Source organism: Apodemus sylvaticus, chromosome 1, assembly GCF_947179515.1.
Source record: "Apodemus sylvaticus chromosome 1, mApoSyl1.1, whole genome shotgun sequence".
NCBI classification, from domain to species: domain Eukaryota; kingdom Metazoa; phylum Chordata; class Mammalia; order Rodentia; family Muridae; genus Apodemus; species Apodemus sylvaticus.
Genome location: NC_067472.1, coordinates 27,938,780 through 27,963,196, shown reverse-complemented (window position 1 = coordinate 27,963,196; position 24,417 = coordinate 27,938,780). Strand labels below are relative to the sequence as shown.

General features: G+C 41.9%; 1 protein-coding gene across 8 annotated transcripts in view; it reads left to right on the top strand.

The window, feature by feature from the left end:
- The window catches only part of Stambpl1 (STAM binding protein like 1), a 50,108-nt gene that overhangs the window by 24,253 nt on the left and 1,438 nt on the right, over positions 1-24,417 (top strand). For 4 of the 8 annotated variants that reach the window (XM_052187010.1, XM_052187062.1, XM_052187019.1 and 1 more), the window contains exons 2-9: positions 3,739-3,821; positions 9,101-9,318; positions 13,509-13,584; positions 14,813-14,908; positions 17,576-17,933; positions 19,262-19,386; positions 20,318-20,455; positions 24,286-24,398. In XM_052187010.1, the coding sequence (XP_052042970.1) occupies positions 3,792-3,821; positions 9,101-9,318; positions 13,509-13,584; positions 14,813-14,908; positions 17,576-17,933; positions 19,262-19,386; positions 20,318-20,455; positions 24,286-24,398 (1,154 nt within the window). In that variant the 5' untranslated portion in view covers positions 3,739-3,791. Of the gene's footprint in view, positions 1-788; positions 913-3,413; positions 3,437-3,479; positions 3,651-3,738; positions 3,822-9,100; positions 9,319-13,508; positions 13,585-14,812; positions 14,909-17,575; positions 17,934-19,261; positions 19,387-20,317; positions 20,456-24,285; positions 24,399-24,417 lie in introns of those variants that run through there. The other 4 variants (XM_052187052.1, XM_052187029.1, XM_052187045.1 and 1 more) reach the window with 4 other exon arrangements.

Genomic DNA, 24,417 nt, shown 5'->3' with positions numbered 1-24,417 from the left:
GAGCTTGGTCTTGGGGGTCCTGAGCCAACACCTGTCCCTTCAGTACTCACCCACACGTGTGGGAGACAGCAAACACTAGAGTAATATTGTGAAAATAGTACTAATCTTTAACATCCCATGGAGCGTCTCGGGATACCTCATCTGTACTTTGAGAGCCACTGATCTAGAACTGGGAACTTAAAAAATACAAAAATGCATATCAGAACAAGGCCATCAAGCAATAAACAGTTCAAAAAAGCAATAGGCCGGCCCAACTGTGAACTTCCTTCATCTTATATTTGGATGGAGTTGGTTTCTACCACTGAATTATAAACTTATGTGCGAAAGCTCAAAGTCATTATTTTAGCTGTGTCAAGCTAATTAATGTTGGTATTTAAGATATTTGAACCGAACAGTTTATACAGATAGAAAGTCATTACAAGGATGATTTTGTTCATTTGGTTCCGTAGCTTACTGGTGTGTTCCACCACCCACCCTAACACATATGTTTCTAAATTGGCATATTCATTGCCTTCTATAGAATGTGATGTGCTCACTCCTCTTTAGAGCCAGGCTGCAGGTATGTGACCTGGGCATAACTGATGAACATTTTTATTTGTGTTATCTGTGATATGGAAACTGCAGGCATGTGGAAAACCTTCAGGCAACTGCACATAGTTTCCACGGCAACAATTTGTGGTAGGAGTAGAGGAAGCTGTAGACTCCTTTGTTTGCGCTATTGCAGAGACAGCTGGGTAGTGTTTTTGGTCTACTGAGACTTCTATGAGATTTGAGGTGGTGTTCCTGGAAATGCAGCCTCTGAGCTCGATTTTGCTGGCCTTCCTGGAAATATATGATCTCCCCATTGTTCTTTGAACTCAAGAGTTGGGGTCTTTTGCCTGCAACTAAGAATCCTGCATGATATATTGCCAGGTACAGTAAGTGCTGTTTTTTGGTTTTTTTTTTTTGTTTGTTTGTTTTTTGTTTTTTTTTTTTCCAAAATATATCTCTGGAATCTCCTGTTTGGAAAATCCCTGGGCTGTGTTTTAAGATGCCAGCTCCTCGACTTACAATCTTTGTGGATGAGTTCTACAACTCTGTGTTTTTATTAATTAATAAAAAAGAGCCCTGTGAGTCTCAGGCTGATCCTAACTTGAGATGTAGCTCAGAATGGCCTTGTACAGAAATTCTGACCCTCCCGATTCCACCTCTCCATACATGACTCTTTTACAAAACCAGATGACTGGCCAGTGCTTCTTGTGCCCACGCACCCTCCCTCACCCCTTCACACTGTTCTGGCTCTTTCTTTACCTCTCCCTTTCTGCTCTTCTTTCTGATGCTTGAGACAGGGTCAGGGCCTCACACAGCCTATGTCGCCCTTCAACTCTCTATATAGCTAAACTCAACTGTCTTTGTAGCTGAAACTAACTTTGAACTCCCGAATGCTGCAGACTGTACCTTATTAATGCTGAGGTTACAGACAAGTGTAGCTACATCAGGCAGGGAGTCTCTTCAACTCTGTTTTTGTTTTTTCCCTTTTGGTCTGAGAACTGAGAAGTGCCTGTTCCCCTGAATGTCGCCTGCCTTCTGCATCATTTGTGGTACCAGAGCAATCGGCTCACACTGTGACTGGAGCTCTCCAAAGCGGGTTTTGTTTGCTTTTCCTGGGCATCCTTGTAACTCAGGCATACAGCTCAGCAAGTTACTCCGAGGTTGAATGGGATCAAGAGGGAAAAGCCAGAAGTTAAGAGGCAGAGTCATTCTCTTTGAAGGGTTTCTGTGGGTGGGGATGAAAAATAACGTGGAGAATTCATTGATCGGATTGGATCAATCACAGTGCTACAACTTAAGAGACTGTCACCTTCTACCATTTCCAAAGTGAGGAGATGAGTGTCCAAAGTTCCTAAAGTGGCTGGTAGGGTGTAAAGAACGTGAGCTGGCTAAAGGTAGAAAAGTGAGGACGCTGGTGTTCTTGGTCATGTGGGATGATCAAAGAAAAAGGGCCACTTAAGAACGAGCTAAGGCCTTGCTGGTAGCAGGGAGATCCGGCCTCTGTGGATCAGCATCAAAGTGCTGTGCAAAAGCATATTTATTGATTGTTCACAAACGTTTCTTTTTTCTTTTTTTTCCCAGTGGGGGTGGAGGTGTAAAACAAGCTCTTTATACCAATGCCCCTAATCTAATCTATATGTTTCATGAGGGAAAATGTCACACCCCTGCAGTCCTTACTGTGTACAGTTGGCAGTACTCAATAATGCAAGACACTTCAGGTATGTCAGGACTGTCTTGTGACCAAAGTCATGCAAAGGCTCCAGAAAACAACTCTATAGAGTATAGAAATCCCTGTTTTCAACAGTGTTTTTTTTTTTCAAGATCAGAGGACTTCCGGAAGACAACTATCTCACTCTAATGTTTACTCTAGATATAATAATTCTATTGGATTTTCTGCTACATAAGGAAGGAGAGAAAGGTTGACATTCACTGTTGTACAAAGGAAGGGCTAGCAATTGTTAAGATTTGAACTTGGGCATGTTGGCTTAACACTGTTGAAACCAAGTTTCTTCAGCTCCAAAATAAAGATTCTAATATTCATTTTAATACTTAATAGCATATTGGCTATGGGGTGGAAACTCATTACAGTTCACTCTCTAACCTCTTTAATCCTTGTTACAACCATGACATTGCTACTATGACTTCTCCATGTTTCAGGTACCACAATAATATAACTTACCTGTAGTCACACAGGTGGCTGGTTTTCTATGGCTACCATATAGATTTCCTTACACTTAATGGCTAAAGGCAGCCTATCTTTGTCTCAGGTTTTTGTGGGACATGTATGTGAGCATAGCTTACATAGATTCTCGCCGTGGTATCATAAGGCTGAAATCCAGCTGTTGACCTTGTATGGACAGACTAAGGATCTGTGACTTGAGTGTTGGGTATGGGCTCAGCTGTGGCTGTGGCTGTGACTGTGGCTGCGGCTGCAGCTGCGGCTCCTCTTTGAAGTTCTTGTGGCTTTGGGTAGAATTAGCTTTCTTGCAGCTGCGGAGCTCCTGGCATCTGGATCTCAAAACAAGCTGTTCACAGTCTCACTTCCTCTGGTGAAGACCTCATGTCCGGCTGCCTTTTAATTAAGACCAACTGCTTAAGTGGCTTTAATAGATCTGCAACACATCTTCATCTTTGATACATAATGGAACATAATCGTGGGAGCAATATTCACTTATCATTTTCCATAGGTAGAAGGCCCACTAGAACAGGACAGTCTTGTCCATTCTCAAGGGGATGGGACTCCACAAGTCATGGTTCACAATGACTGGATGCACTGAGCTATTGGGTACATCTGCCAGATGCAGCTTTAAGGCTATTTAAACCCAGTCTGTCTCCAGGTGGAGTCAGTTGCCACAGCATTCTTGCTAACAACAACTATGTTCTTCTTTTTCTGTTTTTGAAGGAAGTAAGCCTGCTTTATATATATAGCCTTGCATAAGATTCTAAATAGACCAGCACACGGCAGCACCATACACTCTTCTCATCAAGTGTTAATTCCCTGCATCCCTCCATCTTTGAAGATCAATTTCAAGCACCCATAACCGCCCACAGTTTTGCATTTTCTAGAGAAAGTCTCCATCGTCCCTTGAGGCATTTGGGCTGTGTATCTTTGACAAAAGGTTCACCTTCATTTGAACTTGGACCTTGGGAACCGAGATTTGTGTTCTCCTAGAGTGACCTTGGCTTTGCTCTGTGTCTTTGAAACAGATGAAGTGACTGAGAAGAAGGAGTGAGCACCTTGCCTTTGCAGACAGAACAGCATGGAGCAGCCGTTGACTGTGAATTCACTGGTAAGTCATGCCAACCCACACTTTGTATGTGGTTGGAAAGCTCCTCAAGAAGAGGGACAGGCTGCAGAACGAAAGACTCACTACTACTTTATGACACAGAGCCTTTGTAGGTTTGTAGCCTTCTGTGTGGCCCTGCCCTTCGAGGAAGTGACTAATAGAGCCATCTTTGCACAATTTAAAAATAGAGTTTTGCTCACAAAGCAGGGAAATGTTAATCCGTGAGGCTAGATTCTAGGAGGGTAAACCCTCTGGAAAAATATTGGAGGGCGTTTCAGAGGGGTCATAACATTTGAGTGCTAAAGTCTCTCTACGCCTCAGTTCCTTAACAGACAAAAGTTGGAGGCTTGCTGTGTGTGGTAACAACTGAGAAAAGTCTTACGTGTTTAGCACTAAGCTCTTGCTTAGACATCCTTCTTATGTGTCTGTTCTTAAAATGTCTGTGCTTCCCACTTTCCCTCTACAGCCTGTCAGAAACGACGGCTTTCCTCCCTGTAGCCAAGAACAGTGTGTTGGAGAGGAAGAATCAGACTTATCCCCCCCCATTAATATATTTATTTATTCACTCTACTTCCTGGTCACAGCCCTCCCCTCTTTCCTCTTCTCCCAGTCACACCCTCACAAATCCCCCAGAGAAGGGGAAGACCCCCTTGGGTACCACCCCACCCAGGGATATCAAGGCCTAACCAGGTAGTTCAGCCAGGGGAAGGGGATCCAATGGCAGGCAACAGAATCAGAAACAGTCCCTGCTTCATTTGTTAGGAAACCCACATGGAGACCAAGCTGCACATGTGCTACAAATGTGTAGGAGCCTAGGTCCCTGTATGTTCTTTGGCTGGTTGTTCAACATCTGTGCCTAGGCCCCACCCTGCCCCACCCACACCCCACCAATGGGCCCAAATTAGCTGACTCTGTAGGTCTACTTGTGGTAGACTCCTTCTGGCTCATGCAATCCGATCCTCACCTCTTCCACACGAGTCTCCAAGCTCCACCTGATATTTGGCCATGAGCAGATGGATATATTTCCATCTGCTGCTGAATGAAACCTCTCAGGAGAAAGATGCTAGGCTCCTGTAACAGGACTTTGGGATCATGTCTACTCGCTTGGTAGTCCAGACAAGTCCCTAAATGTGAATATAGGCATAGTACGTGATCTCTTTGGCCCTTGCTTATGTATGTCCTCAGCCTACCATGGGGACTTGATGAATGAAAGCTGTTCATTTGTTCATATTGTACAGCTCTTATGCAGCCGACCAGACTTCTGTGAGCTCATGAGTGCATCTGTCATGACCAGAAGACACTATTTTGCACTTCTTTGACCTCTGACTCTTATCTCTCCCTGCCTCTTCTTCCATTATGGTCCCTGAACCATGGTGGACAGTCCATAGATGCTTACTCTCTGCACTTTGGCCAGTTGGGAGTTTCTGCATTAACTGCCATCCACTGAACAAATAAACATCTTTGATATGGTCTAAGAGCTGCCCAAATCTTTAGGTATTTAAGGGGGAGATTGATACTCTGCTTAGCAAAATAATAGTCGTAAGTCCTTTGAGCTCCCAGTCATACCAGACCAGTACTAGGTTTGCATTTCCTTGTGGAGCAGACCTTAAAATCAATGAGACAAGTAGTTGGTTACCTCTGTAACACTGATGATACTCTTAAGGTACCCATAGGCATATCTGGCCATATTGGTCATTCTTGTAGCACACAGGGTTCATAGCTGGTAAGTCTGTTGATGACCTTTCTCCATCAGCAGCCTGAATAGTACCTTACCCAGCAAGGAGAAACTTTCTTTCTCCATGTATTATGAACAGAGTATATAGTGTGTTCAGCAACACAGTCTTACTATCAAGTTCCAGTGGGAAATCAAGAGCAGTGGCAGTAGACTTGTGTAGGAGGTCTCCAGGACATCCCTAACAGTGGCAGTAGCCTGTATTAGGCAGGATGTCTCTAGGACACTGCTAATAAACGACTTGAGAGAAAGTATCATACACTTGGCACTGGGCTTTTTATCTGACAATCTCTGCCTCCTGGCAGAAGCATTATTCTTTGGATAACTCTAATTATATTATTTTTATGAAAATCTCTCTCTCCCTCCTCCCATCTCTCCCACCCTCCCTCCAGATATTTAGAAAGTGTATAAAATAAAGGCTTCCATTTGGCCTTTTCGAACTTCTTGCTAATTTTCTCTTCTTACCCTGTTCTCTGTCCCTGTTGCCTCACCCTCCCTCCTTAAATCATTCCCCATTATTCTCCTCCCTTTATACCTCCTGAGCCATACTATCCCCTGCTGCCTTAAGACCCCTTTTTACCCTTCCCACCTATAGCTCCCTTCTTGTTTACTGGCTTCTACATGGACCTCAAGTTTAATACAAAAATCTAAAGATTTGATGCTAGGATCCAAATATGACTGAGAACATTTGTCTCTCTGGGTCTTGGTTATATCACTTGGTTATAATGTTTCCCAATCTCGTCCATTTACCTGAAATTTTCATAATTTATTTTTTTCTGGATGAATAAAATTCTGTTTGTTGTCCAGTTGTTAACTGATGGCACCTGGGCTGTTTCTATGTCCTAGAGTAGCGCAATGAACAAGGATGAGCTGCATCCCTGGAGTAGGAAAGAGAGTATTGGGAATGTGCCAAAAGTGCTGTATCTGGGTCATGGAGTTGATCTGCACCAGTTTGTGACCTACAGTGTGTAAGGCTTCCCTTTTCCCTCAATCTTTGCCAGCATTTGTTTTCTTTTATGTTTTACATCTCAGCCATTCTGACTGGAATACAGTGAAATACCAAAGTAGTTTCTTCTCCTTAGAACTCTCTGCTCAGTTCTAAAGCATACTGATTAATTCAGTTGTTTTATTAATATTTAGCTTATTGAGTTTTTCTATATTGGCAACACTAATCCTCTACCAGATATATAGCTGGCAAATATGTTTCTTTTCTAATGCAATTTTGTTGGCAGCTTCTTAAGTTAACAGACTCCTTTGTAGTAGGGAATTTTTTTTAAATTGCATGAAGTTCCATTTATTGTCTCTTGATCATATTTCCTGGGTAACCAGGATCCTATTCTGAAAGTTTTTACTTAAGTTTATCCCTCTTTCTTCTAGAAGTTTCAGGTCTAGTATTAGGATCTTTGATCCATTTGTAATTGATCTGTTTGCAGGGTAAGAAGAAAGGATCCAGTTTCATTCTTCCTCATGTAAGCAGATAAGCCCTTTCCTGTTAAAGATGCTCTTTTCTCCAGTGTATATTTTTTCCCAATCAAGTTGTCTGTTTCTATGCTGTTTTTGTTACTGTAGCCTTATAGTATAGTTTGGAATCAGGAATGGTGCCTCCCCTGGCGGTGTTCTCTTGTTCTGGATTGTTTGGGCTACCCAGAGTCCTTTTGAGCTTTCATATGACTTTTTAAATTTCTTCTCTCAATATCGGTGAGGTACATCAAATTTTTGATGAAGATTTCATCAAACCTGTTTATGGCTTTTGGATGCATGACTGTTTTCACAGTAAGAATCCTACTGATCCACCTGCATGAGTGTGCTCCCTATTGTCTCTGACTTTCTTGATTTCTTTCTTCAGTGTTTTCGAGTTTTCATTCTGTACATTGATTGATTCCAGGTACTTTAAAGCTGCTGCTGGGAATGGGACTATTTTTCAGGTTTCTGTCCCAGACTGATTGTTGTTGGTATATATATAGGAAGGCTATTAATTTTAAGGTTAATTTTGTACCCTACTACTTTTCTGAAAACTTTTGTTCTCTCTACACCTTTCCTGTGTAGTCCTTGTAGTATCTCGAGTATAAAATCATTTGCAAACAGAGACCTTGATTTCTTCTCTATTTGTATCTCTTATTTCATCCTCTTGTCTTATTGTTCTAGCTAGAACTTCAAGCACCATGCTTTATAGGAGTGGTAGCCCCTGATCTTAGTGGGATTGCTTCACTGTTTATGGTGATTGATGGCTATTGGTTTCTCATACATGCTTTTCTTAAGCTGAGCTCACTTCCCTCCAGCTCTGCTCTCTAAAAGACTTTTGTCATGAAAAGATGTTGGGTTTTTTTTTTTAATGCCTTTGACAAATTCCAACAGAATCTTTCAGAAACGTTTTTATGGGGCATAGGATGTTAATTCAATATGTGTTCACACCTTGCAATAACTGAAGCAGGGCAGTTGTCATTTCCATCTCTCTCCATTAGAAACTTTCACATTTTTATAAATTCTGGACTATTGTACTTTTAGAACTAACTGTATTTTGGTTCTGATTATCAGATGAAGGGAGTGTGTTTTACTTTCGAATGGACTCATTTAGGTAGGAAGGGCATGTTTTGTAATTCTTGACTAAGAGAAAACAGATCAAGAAGTTGTAACAAAGAACATAAATTATTTACTGATGGGCCCTTAATCAATGAAAAAAAATTTTCTGAGTCTTGCATTTCTGAAGCACACTGCCTTCATCTGAATAGTTAGCCAGAGTATGGATGTCCCATGTACTTCCAAGGGTATATATACATGCATACATACACACACACACATACACACACACACACACACACACACACACACACACACATAATGGCTTCATTAATAAAAGCCGAAGATAGCAATAGAAGTGACTTTTCTCCATAATTTATTAGGATTTTCCCAGTTGAGAACTAATTAATGGAGTAATTACTATTAGATGAAAGATTAAGAGACTTATGTTTAAAAAATTAACTTAGAAGGTATTTTTTTCTTGAAAAAGTTTCTCTGGAACTTACCAGTTTTTTGGGTTTTGGTTTGGTTTGGTTTTTGTTTGTTTGTTTTGGGGCATTGCCATTTCTTTTTGATCTGTGACAATGGAGGGAGACTATAGAAACTGCTAATTAAACTAGATATATTATGGGATAGAATCAAATCCTTACAGTAACTTTAATGCAAGCAACTTTCTGAAGAACTTTAGAGCCAATAATGTGAGGCCCACTGAGACACAAATGACCTAGGATGGGTAAGACCCACAGCTTACATGAGGATTAATGATGCTTTACCTGAAACACCTGCATACGTATATAGGAAATGCCACTTAATTCCACTTTTAAACTTATGAAGAGGTCTTGTATCAACAAGGGTGTATATTTTTCTTGGTTGTGTGTCTTTTTGGGTGTGTTTGCATTGGTCATATCAATAATTCTTATTGGAAGGATTTCCCGAGGTATTAGTATTGGGTTTTTGGAAGAGAGAATACATGAATTAAACAGTTATATATATTTAAAAGATTATAATTGGAAATTTAAATGCTGTATTGCAGAAAAAGTTAGCTGCTATGCCTGACCACACAGATGTTTCGCTAAGTCCAGAGGAGCGGGTCCGCGCCCTAAGCAAGCTTGGCTGTAATATCTCCATCAATGAAGACATCACCCCTCGCCGTTACTTCAGGTCTGGAGTGGAGATGGAGAGGATGGCATCTGTGTATTTGGAAGAAGGAAACCTGGAAAATGCCTTTGTTCTTTATAACAAATTTATAACGTAAGTGTTTTAGAGTAGTGCTTCTCAACCTGAGGGTCGCAACCCCCTTGGGGGTCAAATGACCTTTTCATAGGGGTCAAATATCAAATATCCTGCATATTACATATTTGCAGTATGATTCATAACAGTACCAAAATTGCGGCTGTGAAGTTGCAATGAGAGGAATTTTATGGTTGGGGGTCGCCACAATGTAGAAACTGTATTGAAGGGTTGTATCATTAGGAAGGGTGAGAGCCACTGTTTCCATGGTCTTTGGAATGAGAACACTGGAATGGTAATTATGCGATATTTTGATGTGGCAGTTTGCATACCATGAGAGTTTTCATATTCAAACCAGTTTGGCTATTCTGACTCTCAGGAATGATAGGAAGGTCTGGGAGGGGATGAGACTCCCAACAGGCAGAGGAACCTGTCACATTCTTCACAACTATTTCACATTTCATGCCATTTTCTTCCCAGAGGCACATAAGCTTTCTGACAGGAGCCATATTACTCCATTAGAGCAGTGTTTCTCAACCTGGAGTTCACAACCCTGCAGGGAGTTAAATGGCCATTTCACATGGCTTGCCTAAGACCATTTGAAAACACAGATATTTATGTTATGATTTGTAGCAGTAACAAAACATTCCATTATAAAGTAGCAACAAAAATAATTTTATGGTTGGGGGTCACCACGATATGATGAACTATATTAAAGCATCACAATATTGGGAAGGTTGAGAACCAGTGCTCTACAGCATGCAGAGTCTGCCATCAATATTTTAAAAATGAGATTTGAAGGGTTAAGAGTAGGGGAGTGTAGGAAAGACGTGATTACTAGAGTGTATAATAGCCCATTTCATATAGAATTGATCTTCTATTTTGAGAAGGTATTTGTGCAAGAATATTCAAAGGAACTTTCAAAATATTGAGCAAAAGTGACTACACCACACCATTCCCCCCAAATCACATTTCCCCCTCAGACATTTCTTAGTAATGTATCCTAACTTTGAGAGTTTTATCGAGCTAAGTCTCTTACTCTTTTAATTTAAAGCTGCATTAATTTCATTAATTTGTTTGCAACTGAAAATAGTTATGTATGTTTATGATTTTGTTAACATACACATGGTTTCAATGGCTAAATCAAGCTAGTTTATTATATCACCTACTTGCCATGTTTCACAGTGAGAATGTTTAAAAATTCATTGTCTTGTCAACTTTCTAGTGTATAGTTCATTAATTATGAACACCACCCTGCACACCAAATCATTGAACATATTCCTCCTAACTGAAAGTTTGATTCCTTTAATGTTATAAAAAGTGCACTATGTGGGGCGGCTATATTATGCATGCATTTGTTTGCATGAACGCGGGTGCATGCATACCACAGCATACATGTTGAGTTCAGCAAACAACCTCAGGCGGCAGCTCTTGCCTTCTGCTTTGTTGGAAACAAGGCCTCCATTTTTTGGTGTTACTATTTATTCTGTGGCATAGTTCCTCGGGAGACAGGAATGTCGAATCACCCCAGATAAAGAACTGACAACAAACTAAAGTAAGATTACCACTAAACCCCATCTTGGCAAACCAATGAATTTTATTGGGGTCATTTACAGGAGTATAGGAGAACGGTTATATATAGGAGTAAAAATGACCCAAAGACAGCTGTAATACTAAAAGCCCATCCCAGCATTCCAGTTCATGAAACCTGGAAATCTGGGGCACACAGCACAACTTGCTGGCAGCTCAATAGGTTGGAATCTGTCTCTTTCAAGCCATCCAGGTGGTCTAGGCCTCTTCTAGGTAGCTCAGTTTGTCTGCGAATGTTTCTCAGCTGCCCTGACTGCTTACACATGCTTGAGAGAGGAGGGGCCTAATGAATCTGGTCAGTTTTAGGGACTTCCTGAACTCTTCAAATTGTTTACTTCCTAAGTTTAAGGAGCTTCCCCGAAGGATGGTAGGTTTTACCTCCTCTTAGAATACCCTGTGTCTTAGCAAGCTTCCCTCCAAAACAGAAGGGTTTCACTCAGAGGTAATCACTCTACAGCATTGTTTGTTGCTGAAGTATGCTTGTTTCCAGACTTTACAAGAATTCAGGAGATTCAAGCATAGCTCTTCATTTACTGTTAGAGTCATCGTTTCAGTGCCCGCCCCCACCTCCTCCTGCTTTCCTTGTTGGGACAAAAGGTTTCCTTTAGCCCAGACTGAAAAACATCATGTACCTGGGCAAGGATAAAGTTAAATTCCTGGTCCTTCTGCCTCTTCCAAGTCTTGAGGATTGCAAGTGCATGCCAGTATGTGTGGCAAAGCCTTTGGCTTTTAAAAATCTAAATACGTGAAATAAGTGTGTTCTGTATTTTGTTTATTTTATTTATAATTTCAGTAGTTCAGTTGGGGTGGTTATTCTGAAAACATTCAAATGAAAAGAATAAAATATTTAAAAAAGCACTTTTAGTGATTCCACCAAGGATAAAGGAAAAAGAATTTACATATTATTTAATTTCTAAAGTAATAGCTTGAAATATTAACTTGGAAATCTTGAGAATGGGCGACTGCCTTTATCCCACCTGGGAAAAATCAATTGTTAGCAGGAAGTTGAGCAATAAATACGAAACTGAGAATTGTCCACCACAGTTTACGACCAAAATGCTCTGAAAGCTTTAGTTTCTGAAATGTATTTCCCATGGGTCATGCATTTTCAACCTTCAGGTCCAATTTTGTGTAAACTTCTGCACATCTGACACAGGAAGGAAAAAGCCAACTACCCCACCTCTGGGTTAGTGAGTCTTCAGAGTGTTTGAATTCTCTCGTCATATTAGCTGAGTGAGATTTTTTTACTTCACTTACTTTCCCAGGGCCTGAGTGATGTATCAACAAATGAGGCCTTATGGGAGAAAATCTCTGAGAATACCTGAGTTCTGAGGGCCTGTGGTTTTCCTGTTAAGTCTTTGGCAGCTAACTGCTTTCCTTTAGCTTCTGCAAGCCTTAGCTGTCACATGTCAGAAATGGAAGTTATGCTTGTGTTTAAGTGTGACCCATAACCCTGCCATCAGGTAAAATACAATGAATATGTCTGTGTGGTTGAAAGCAACAGAATCCATAGTTGTAAGCTACTGGTATTAGATGATCTATACCCCATCATGATCTATTAAGAAAATGCTAGTCATTCATTTTGTGAATCTATATTGATCACTTATTCTGGACGTGTGCCCGTGCACAGTTGCTATCTTTACTTTCCCTGAGAGCAGTGTACCTGTTTTGCATGTTAAATGGAAGTCATTTTTCCACCACACTCTGGACGACAAAGATTCAGCAGAGGGGAAGAGTGTGGTGGAAAATGACTTCCATTTAACACGTCCACTAGTGATTCCGTTGCTGTATCTCTTAGCTGTGAAGCTTCAGTTATGAGTTTTTATAAAACACACAACAGTGATACTGACTCGTGGGTGGTTGCTTGAGCCTTTTTAGGGATTAAAGGGATTTATACCCATTGTTCCAAAATCTTGCACATAACTAAGACAATGTCCTGGGGTGGGAGGGTTCATGTCCCCAGGACCCAAGAAAGACTAGAGTATGAAGGGAGTAGGCAGTCAGTATGTAGAAATCCTGACCTTAACCCTGTCTTAGTTTGCTTTCTGTTTCTGTGATAAAGGCCATAACCAAAAGTAACTTGAGGAAGAAAAGGTTACTATTTCAGCCGTCCAATCACAGTCCATCATGAAGGGAAGTCAGGGCAAGAATTCAGGGTAGACACCTAGATGCAGAAGTGAAGCCATGGAGGAACCCTACTTACTACTTTATTCCTCATGGCTTGCTCAAATTGCTCTCTTACACAATCTAGGACCACCTGCCTAGGAATAGCACCACCCGTAGTGGACTGGACCTTCCCGCAGGGACCGTTAATCAAGGAAAAGTCTCACAGAGTTGCCTACAGGCCCATCCAAAGGAGGCATTTTCTCAATTGAGCTTGTGCCGAATGGACAAAACACTAGCCAGCACAATTAAATGAAGAACACTTTGTTTAGTGAAAGTACTTGTCTACCCAGAACAATAATCATATCTGCCTTTAGAGAGAGGGTGGGTGTGAAAATCATAGTTAAATAAAAAGTTTTTGAGTGGATTTTTTTTTTTAAAAAAAAGGAATGCTTGTTAGAAAGTCACCGAGTTCTTGCTCTCACAGAATGCTAATGCTCTCTTTTCTCTTTCTCTAGATTATTCGTAGAAAAACTCCCCAGCCATCGAGATTACCAGCAGTGTGCAGTTCCAGAGAAGCAGGATATCATGAAGGTACACTGGACTGCTTTACCGCTGTGGGATCAAATGCCTCTAAGTATCCATTATTGATTCACAGCTTCCTTTCATCCTTGCCCGACCTCTGGAACGTATAACCACAGGAACCCCATTCCAACAAACATTACATTTTGATTTCTCCCTAAGAGGTCTAATGATTATGACTATGCATTCAAGGTGTCTAATTTACATTAGAAAAAAATAACAGCACGAGAGACAGAGAGATAGAGAAACAGAGAATGTGCTCCACCAATCTATGATGTGCAGAAGGAATTACTTTCCAACTCCTCCCAGAGATTGAGAGTCTGGTTGTTTTCCTGAGCTTGCCTGAAGCAGCCTCGTTAGCTGCTTTTGATTACTCTCCACTGGATGGTGTAACTATCTTAAAAATTAGTGGAGATTTTTGAGGGACCCCCAAATTTTTGCTACAGTCACATAGTGTGCTCAGTGTTGCTTCAACTTCTGAATCCTATAGATGACAGTGATCCCATTAAACTCTATTGTTTAGTGACATTGTAACCATCTTCATTTGTGCAAGTTTATACACAGTAACAAAATCACTGAAATATGTGTTTGTTAGAACCTGTCCCTGTTGTTAAGTCCTATGTAACCATTTACTTCCTAGAAAGAAATTTTTGTGGGAGAGTTTAGCTAGAGGTGAGATGCTTGGATCCTCATCCAACTGGATCATTTATCACTGACTTGTATGAGCCAGTCTCACTAGACTTTCACTTCCTTTCCTCTAGAAGGGAGGGCATGATTGGACTCTATCCAGTTTCCTAAGTGTTCAAACCATTAACCAATGAAGAAGTTGTCTGAGATCCCTGCTCCCTCAGCACTTGCTAGAGAGGTGAATTCAGTAGATTTGGCTTAGTACTTGGATTATGAGTTGTTTTAAAAGGTTCCTCAGCTGCTTTTAATATCCAACACCCCTACCCAGCCTATACTCCTTAATATCCCTTGTAACACCAATGTTAAGTGATTTACACATGCAATGTCAAATGCTATTGGTCCTACCTAAAATGCTTATCTAACTATGGGAATAAATAAAGATCATACAAAGGAACACACTTTTCTCCCTCTTCATTCCTAAAAGCTGTATTCTGCAGTCCTAGAATAGATGTATTTTTCTGAGCATCTCAGCTGCGTGTCTTCCTCAGCTGATGCTCTCAAATCGTACACTGAAAAATCTGTCTAATTGGTATGTTTATATGTTTTTTGAAAGAAACTGAAGGAGATTGCATTCCCAAGGACAGACGAATTGAAAACAGACCTGCTAAGGAAATATAACATAGAATACCAAGAGTATTTGCAAAGTAAAGTAAGTTCAGTCGACACGCTTATTTCTTCACTGTTTTCTGTGAAAATGGTTTTGTAAAGATCACTTGTGTATGAGTTTTTGAAACGTATACATTTAAATTAAAAATTAAAGATGCAATGATGTACAACTAATAAAAAATTCATGTGGGTGTGTTCAGATGAAGCCCGTGCTCTAAGGATGTGGTGTTTGAATTTCCTAAAACATCTAATAAAGCAGTACATTAGGAAATAGATTTCCTACGGTGATTTCAATAGAGCTTCCGACCAACTCTTGCCAGGGTAACCTTGAGCCAGATGGCTGATACATTTTTTTTTTTTCAGACAAACAGAAGCTGCAGAAAGTAGACAGAACAAGAGCGTGATTTTTGATGTATATAATCAAGTAGGACTTGGAAATGTGACTCGAGCTCCTGAATAGTACAGACAACATTCCGTCAAGATAGAACAGCTAGCCATGTGCCTGAGGCATAATCAGAGTTCCAGTGGATTTTTATTTCTGAATTTTTATTTCTGAATTGTTATTAAATAGTGAAAGGAGACCAGAGGGCATTGAAAGGAGAGTTTAACTAGTAAATCTTTGGCATTCTCAAATTCAGGATGCAAATCCTTATGTTATATGAGATTACTAGACATGGGTTGCTTTAAATGATGTTTAATAACTCTATTAGTTCTTAATATGACCCAGCCAGCCCCCGTATAATTGAGGCAAAGCCCTATGGATATTTGTTATCAGCTTTAGCACAATTACTGGGGAGAATTAGTCCTAATGTATTTTTCTATATGCTAGGCCGTTCATTGCCCAGGTGCGTTCCCTATGTACATGCAGTTTTGAGTCTCACCCCGGTTATTTCTGCTCCATCAGTCTGGCCTCAGGGGGCATTAAACTCGGCCAAGTGCTCCTGGTCCATCCCATCTGATGGAGACCTCCTGTTCTCTCTGTCTCTCCTCTCCTCGAGGTAACCCCTTAACCAGTAACCGCTGATCTCCAGCCCTGTTACTGAAGCCCCGCCTACCTCTGTTCTCCCCAGTAATTGGCTGTAGCCACTTTTATTTAACCAATAGCTTTCGATCGGGGAACGGATTACACAACAAAGGCCGGATGTTCTGGAGAATTCTCTCATCTAGGGGCAACCAGGTCTTGAGCTACAGAATTTAGCAGCACCAAACCAAGCCCCAACCGATACGCTGCTTTGTCTCTTTGCTTTGGAGGTTTCCAGGTTTACCACCTCTTACTTCATTTTAATCTTTCTTCCTCAACAAAGAGTCCCAGAGCGGGAAGAATTGCTAGCATGAGGTATTTTAACCAATCTGTAGAGAGACTATAGGTGGTACTCCTTTGGTGGGTTGCTCTAGGAGGAGCAGATCAGACAGCTGTGCTGTGTTCTACTTGTGGTAATACCAGTGGCCTCGTATCCTGTGTGGAAATTTCTGGAGTGGAAGAGAGTAGCCAGTCTTAGGGGAGAGGAACAAACCTATCTGTAAGCCCTGTCTGTGGGCAGAACCAGCATCCCATGATGCTTGTTAGAAATGTAGAATACATGTCAAATCGGAATTCCTCAAGCTAACAAGGCTCAGAGTGATTTGTGTGTGTAAAGCGTTGCTGAAAACAGAGTCGTCCGAACTCTCCCCACCTTACAGTGCCTTGCCACGAAGTTTCTTTCGGCATCCGTTGGGGAACTTAACTCCCTTTGATATCCCGCTATTCTAATAATGGCCAGGTATTTGTTTAATACTCTGCCTTGTGATTCTTTTGGGGGGGGGGGTGAGACAGGGTTTTTCTTTATAGCCCTGGCTGTCCTGTAACTCACTCTGTAGATCAGGCTGGCTTCGAACTCAGAAATCCGCCTGCTTCTGCCTCCTAAAGGTGTGTGCCACCACCGCCCTGCTGCGATTCTTAATTTTTAACCTAACATTTAGTTAGTTCTGATAATAGAAATGTGAAATACTTTTGGGAACCATTTCTCTGTGATTCCCTTTCACCATAACGTGCCCTTAGAAGAGGCATTCTATAAACAGATGCAGAAAGACTGTAGGGAGCCCCATGCAAACGGACATCTTAGTATAATGGGCATGCTCCATTTGACCTTTCCTGCACAGCAGCCACAGCCCGGGAGACTGCTGGGTACTCAGGCTGTCACTGGTGTGCCTGAGAACCGCATTACTAAGTTCATATAAGCGCCGCTATTTTGAGTTTTAAAAGCAGTATCTGGCAAGCAGCTACCTGACTGGACAGTGCCATTTAGGGGGTGAGATACGTTGCTCCGAGTGGTCTGAGGGGTCAGGAAGACAGGACACTGGTATTACAGTATGTAGAAGCACCGGGGAATATAGACAGCACGGCTGCTGTGCAGTCCCTGGCGAAATGTGATAAACTGAGAAGCTGTGGTCTTCATCAAATTAGTTTTTACTGTAATGTTTATTTTTTCTCTTTTACTAAGATACCTTTCTGTCTGTCTCACTGTCTCTCTGTCTCTGTCTCTGATTGTATCTCTCTCTCTCTCTCTCTCTCTCTCTCTCTCTCTCTCTCTCTCTCTCTCTCTCTCTCTCTCTCTCTCTCTCTCTCTCTCTGTCGCTCTTTCTCTGCCAGAGGACTGAAACTATCTACTTTCAGTTTGATGTTTTTGTCTCAGAAAACTAACATTTCTTTTTCTCCTGTCAACCATCTTAGAACAAATATAAAGCCGAAATTCTCAAAAAGTTGGAACATCAGAGGCTGATCGAGGCGGAGCGCCAGCGGATAGCTCAGATGCGCCAGCAGCAGCTAGAGTCCGAACAGTTCCTGTTTTTCGAAGATCAGCTCAAGAAACAGGAGCTGGCCCGGGGCCAGATGCGAGGTCAGGACTCCCCAGTGCTGTCTGAGCAGACTGACGGAAGTGGGCTGTCCTGCTTTTCTGCCCACCAGAACAACTCTCTGAGGAATGTATTTGCAGACCATCCTCATAAAAGTGACGGAAGTAATTTTGCTAACTACTCTCCCCCAGTGAACCGGGCCCTAAAGCCAGCAGCCACCCTGAGTGCTGTTCAAAGTGAGTGGCGTAGGATGCAGGTGCATCTGACCTTCTATCTACCTTTAAAATCCAACCCACATACCTTGCCTGATTGGAGAGCGATCATATTTTGAAACTGAGTAGGGATTTTGAGTGAGGAGTCCAAGCATTTATTTTCCTTCATCATTTTACTCAAGACAGGCATACATCTTAAAGGGAAACACTGGAAAGGAAAGAAAAATACTGAAAACTCGCTTGCTGGGACAGTTCAGTGTTTAACATCAGTCTGAGCCAGTAGGATCTCAGTCCCATTGACAGCTAAGCTGTGAAAAGTGGGGCTTTTCCTCCAGCACTTAGTGCTGTGAAGCATGCCATATCGGCTCTATGAAATTTCCCAAATCGAATAGGCAATTCTTTTTCACAGAGGTACCTATTGAAGAAATTTGGTAGGCAGCCATTGAACATGCCACTTTACTAGGCATTGTTTAAAAAGAAAAAAGTGCTTTTGTCTTCTGATCAATCACAGTATGATAGAAGGTAACTGGTGCGATCATAAAAAGAGAAAGCTTTAGAGAATATGGTATTCAGTGGTGTCGGGAAAGAGGGTACCCCAGCGGTCCCATGCCAAGGTATCCCTTCCCCCAAGGGACCAGACACACATAGACATGGTATAGAATAGAATTTATTCAGGGCAGAGGATGGGAGTTAGTGGGGTAGTAGAGGCAGAGTATGGCAGAGAGAGGGAGAAAGTAAAGAAGTAGAGGCAGGCCATGACCATGTGGAGAGAGGGGAGAGGGGAGGAGAGCCCAAGAGGGCCAGAGACTGAGAGAGGTGAGAGTAAGAATAGCAAGAGAGGGAGGAGGGGCTGAACAGCCCTTTTTATGGTGGGCCAGGCCTACCTGGCTGTTGCCAGGCAACGGTGGGGAGGGGCATACCTGGCTGTTGCCAGGTAATTGTGGGGTTGAGCTTAGACAGAATTCTAACAGTAACATGTAGCACACACGATAAGGAGTTTTCCTCCTGTGTCTTCAGATGATGTGTCTACTGTGCCCTGTGGGTTAGTTGGCATATTTGCCATGCACACTGAGAAAATACATATATGTAAGAGTTGTTCCACAGGCCAGGTGTGTAATAGTGCTGACTCTATAAACATTCTTATAAAGTAATTTGTATATGAAATGTAAATGTCGGTTTGACATCCTCCTAATCAATGTTTACTTTCAAGAGGTTTTGTTATTTTTTTTTTAAACTATGGAAAGTGAAATGCCTGGTGGTTTCGGTGTTGAAATCTGCACTTTAGTTGCTCACTGAAATTCGAAAGGACAAGATCTGACTTGTTTTTAGCTTGTTTCTCCTTTCTGTCTTAGATTTAGTGGTTGAAGGACTGAGGTGTGTAGTTTTGTCAAGAGATCTTTGCCATAAGTTTCTGCTGCTGGCTGACTCTAACACAGTGAGAGGAATAGAAACCTGTGGGATCCTCTGTGGAAAACTGGTACGATCTTATTTCATCTCTCAGTAGGATGCTTTCAGTTGTTGATGCACTGGCTTCCCTGTGATAGGAAGAGCCGGATAGATGGGGGAGGGTAAACAATATGAAGGTACTATTAACATCCTTAAACTAGTGATGCTATTCATGGATTTGGCATTCTAGAATAATGAGGCTCTACAATTTCAGAAACACCATAAAACACTATAAACAAACTATTTAGAAAAATGGTAGATTAGAAGGCAAATCGTAAGGACTAGTACTTAACACATTGGAAGGCCCGGAGGCTGGAGACACGATGGTGCTTTGGAAGGGTGGGAAGTTCCCAGACCTGGAGGAGGACAGCTTCTCACAGCCCAGTGACCTAAAATCTCTCTTTACTTCAAGACCCTTTCTTTCCCACACTTACCTTTTCCCCAAGGAGAGCAATATGTTTCTTCTTACTTAATTCTAAAGGCTTTATTATTTTAATTTTAGAAGACACTGGAGATTCTTAGAGGAAAGTCCTAATTCTTTCATAATTACATACAGTTAATAAAAACAAGACATCACCTCCTATAACTCATACAAATACCTTTTAGTAACATCACCCATTTGCAAAATTAGTCTGTCTCTCTAAAGAACACTGGCCTTGCTGTGTGGAGACATTTCCCACTGTAGTCAAGTATGCCGAGACATCATTTGTTAACTGTGCATCCATTGTCCACTGCCAGCCCTGACACTAATTCCCTTGTATTTTCTATGGCAGCAGTGGGATTCAAGACCCAAATAACAGATGTCCAAACTTTCAGTAGAGCCAAGTTTTCTGTTCGTTTTTGAATTGTGAGAGTATGTAGTGAGGGGGCAGTACAAGGGGTGTGGTCTGCTAGCCGATGACATCCTGCTCAGATGTCTCTTCTGTCAGAGGCTTCTTACTTTTTTTTTCTTTGTTTTCTAGACACACAATGAATTCACCATTACCCACGTGGTTGTGCCAAAGCAGTCTGCTGGCCCAGACTATTGCGATGTGGAGAACGTAGAAGAATTGTTCAGTGTTCAGGATCAGCATGGCCTCCTCACGCTGGGATGGATTCATGTATGTTTGGCTCTTTGGGTTTTGGTTTCTTTTTGTAGGGTGTGTTGTTTTCTTCATACAGAAATTTGGGTGAATTTAAATCATTTCTTGGTTCTATATTTTCCCAGACGTAGTACGTATCGTGATATCAAAGCAATTTAGTCAATGCCAAGTTGTGTATTAATCTGTTACATTTGAGTTTGAAAGGGATATTCTATACTTGGTTTTTTTTTAATTTTTTTTCACTCAGAATTAAGAATTAAGATGGATTCAGATAACCCAATGGATTAGATGTAACTTTAGCTAAATTCTTAACTGTGTAATAATCTCCTTTTCTTTGCTGTAGGTCTAAGTTAGATTGTAAATCTATATCTGATGGTACTTCTTTTAAACAATGTTTGTGTGCACCAAAGACAGCCCACACACCACAGTTCCCTGCCCCACAGAGCAGAACTGTATTCATAAAATGGCTGGGGACTTACACAAATGGCTAGGGGGAAAATATTGGGTTCTGACATCTTCCAGACCACTGTAGGCATAAAACTGGGCATATACATCAAGTAGACATGAGTTTACTAAGTGCCAGCTCTGCTAAGAGTTGTTGATCAGAGCATTGGTGAGCTAGGTTAACATTGTGATGGCAACTTCCGCCCTCCCCAAAGTGTCAACCATAATTATGGGGACCCACAACTTCATGGGATGCTCAGTGTTACGTGAAATAACGCAGTGAACTTCCCAACATTTTCCATGGGCTTGGAAAAACTATGACTTGTTATGAATGAAGGTGGTCTATTTCATTTTCATAGTTCAAATTATGGAGGGCATTTTTTTCTTTTTATTTAGTTATACACAGCTCAGTCTGGGGACTGTGCTCATTTATGTATCTGTAGTATCTGAGACTAGATAATTTATAAAGAAAAGAGGTTTCAGTTTTACAGTTGTGGGGACTGGGAAAAGCCTCAGGGCGTTGGCACTAGTGTCCAGTGAGAGCTGCTTTCTGCTTCCAAGACAACAGCCTGTTGCTGTATCCTTGCTTGATGGAAGGCAGAGGATCAAGAGAGCAGTCCCCTCACCTGGAATCCCTTATTCTGGGCCGCTGTTAGTCACCTCCTGAAGGTTGTGGTTCCTACTGCTGTCTGGTGACTAGGTTCCCCTATAGAAAGTCAAAGGGATGCCATCATTCTGATGATCGGAGTGACAAGTCATCTCACTAGCATAGAATGCAGAACAAAGTCCCAGTGCAGTGTGGGTGTCTGCAATAGACCCAGAAGACTGAGCAGGGATTGGATTGCACTTTGTAGAAAAGGGTTGGGTAGGAGCAGTGTGAGCACACACGTGCACATGCATATGCATGCACATGTGCTAAGAGTAATATTGCAATATGATTTAGGAGGGTGGAGGAGACATCACTCTTGCTCCATTTTTGAGTCCCTCCATCCACTTAGTCCTGACTGTTAACTCCTGATTTTCAAGTTTTCTCACTGGTTGTGTGAAGCTAATGAGAGCGTTGATTTGATGTAAGATGTATTTTAAAGCAAAGGAAGCTGTAGCACAGAAGGCCTGGGGAACGGGTTGTTGGTACAAGTACTTGCTATGCAAAAGATGAGGACCTAAGTCAGAACCACAGTACCTATGTAAAAAGCTGGGTGCTGCAGCATGAACCTAGAGACGCTGAGGCTGAGGAGACAGAGACGGGCAGATCGTTGGCAGCCGCCAGCCAGCCAACCCCACCATGTGAGTGAGCTCCAGTTCCAATGGGGGAAACTGACTCCGAAACTAAAGGAGAGCAGTAAAGGAATATACCTGATGCTGACCTTTGGCCTCTATATGCACATATGCACACACATAAATATGCACATGTACCACTGTATCACACAGGCACACAAACACACATATAAATATTCACATGTACCACTATATTACACATGCACAAATGCACATGCATAAATATGTACATGCACCAGTATATTACTCACGCACACTCATACATACACATGCATGCATACACACACATAAATATATACATATACCACTGTATCGTAATACGCGCGCGTGCGCGCGCGTGCGCACACACATGCATGTGCACATATGTGAGCTGTATCAAGGAAATTATAACAAACTAAAAGTGGTAGTTTTAAAAATGACATATGCAGTCGAGTCAGTGTTCTTGATAAACAATTTTCAAATTAGAATTGTAGTTTCCCTAAGATGGACTGTGTCTGTTACATGTGCCTAGTGAGTTTGAGTTGTTGAAGTAACAGACTTGTCAGCATTCCGGATGCCCAGGACTTTAGATTTGAATTGATTTTACTGTATCAAGCTGTTAGAGTTGAATGAAAATACACAAATGTTACATTTCAAAGGCTTAGGGAGTTGTGTTGGGTTTCACAGCACACAGTAACAGCAACCAACCCCAGGGCTGGATCCTCCGTCATCAGGAAGAGAGTCAGAATCGAGATCTGGCAGATGCCTGGATTTGAATTTTGAATATCTTGGCTTGACTGACTCTTGAGACTTCTAGAAGTCACTGGGCTGTTTGTCTCGGTCATCACCTTGTCTATAGACCAGGGTGGAGAGAACGACAGCACAGACCTAGTGAGAACTCTGTCATGATTCATGGGAGGTGACTGTTTCCTGCCTAGTATTTTATTCATTTGTAATTTACCGCTGCTGTCACCACCATCATCATCGTCACCACCATCATCATCACCATCATTTTCCTTTACAGTAGTAGTGCCATGCTCCCATGAGATGTCCTCGTGAGCATAGAAACGGTTTTTAGAGGCAGCAATGAAGGGTTCTGGTGCTTACACAGGTGCATTCCATCTGAAATAAAGTGACAGGCAGAGTAACTTTTCTATTGACAGCTGCTTGCTGCCTCCACAGCACTGTGGTTCCTTAGAACATGGCTTCATTCTGCCATGACACAGAAAGCTCCGTTTACCCAAAGAAGGCATTCTGTGGCAGAGGAGAGGCTGCCACGTCCGCTTGCTCGGTCCTCTATGAAATCTTCGCATTTTGACAAGGAACCTTCTGGGCGTGTGACTCTGTGGCAAGGCAAATGTTTAATCTAGACAGGATTTTGTTCAGATTCTCCTCTGCTTTCTCTTTGTGCATTTTCAGGGGCTAAGCCCGATGTGTCTCAAACTCCTTTAGTAACTTGGAGACCCCCTCCTTCTGTTTATAAGAATACAGAGCCGTAGACAGTCTCCGGAGTGTGCTGTTTAGTTCTAAAGAATAGGAAGGAGTCCAAGATCCGGGCTTTCTGATCTCTGTGGCCAGGTTACTATGTCCCGAGTATAGAGAGCCTTGGATGTGGACTGAGACAGTAAGACCCTTAGCTTGTTAGATTAATGGAGGATCTATTCAAAGCTTCTCACAAGTGGAGATATCTCACGCTTTCCCACAAGGAAAGCACATACACTCCTAGGACCTTTGTCTCTAAGTCAGTCATTCCAAGCCAACAAGAGTGGGGTGGAAAAAGAAGAATTCTGTCAGCTCCCCCCAATTAATTTTGTTATTATTAATAGTTATAAATTATTAATAATATCATTATTGTCATCATTATTATTATTATTAGTGTGGTGTGTGCAGATGCAGCTATCCAGGCGCCATGGCACACATATGCAAGTCAGAGGACACATTCCATGTGTCAGTCCCTTCCCCCACCCTAGGTTTCAGGGATCTAAGCCAGGCCCTTGGGCTTCATGGCCAGCCCTTTTGCCCACTGAGCCATCCTGTCAACCCTCACCAAAACATGTTTTTTATGTATATTTGCTTAGTGAAAATTGCAGAAGTCTTGAGCGACATCCGGCCTTCCCTAACGAGACTGTCTTCTTTCCTGCTTGCAGACCCACCCCACGCAAACGGCGTTCCTGTCCAGTGTGGACCTTCACACCCACTGCTCCTACCAGCTCATGCTGCCGGAAGCTATTGCCATCGTGTGTTCCCCCAAGCATAAAGAGTAAGTGGGGGGACACAGC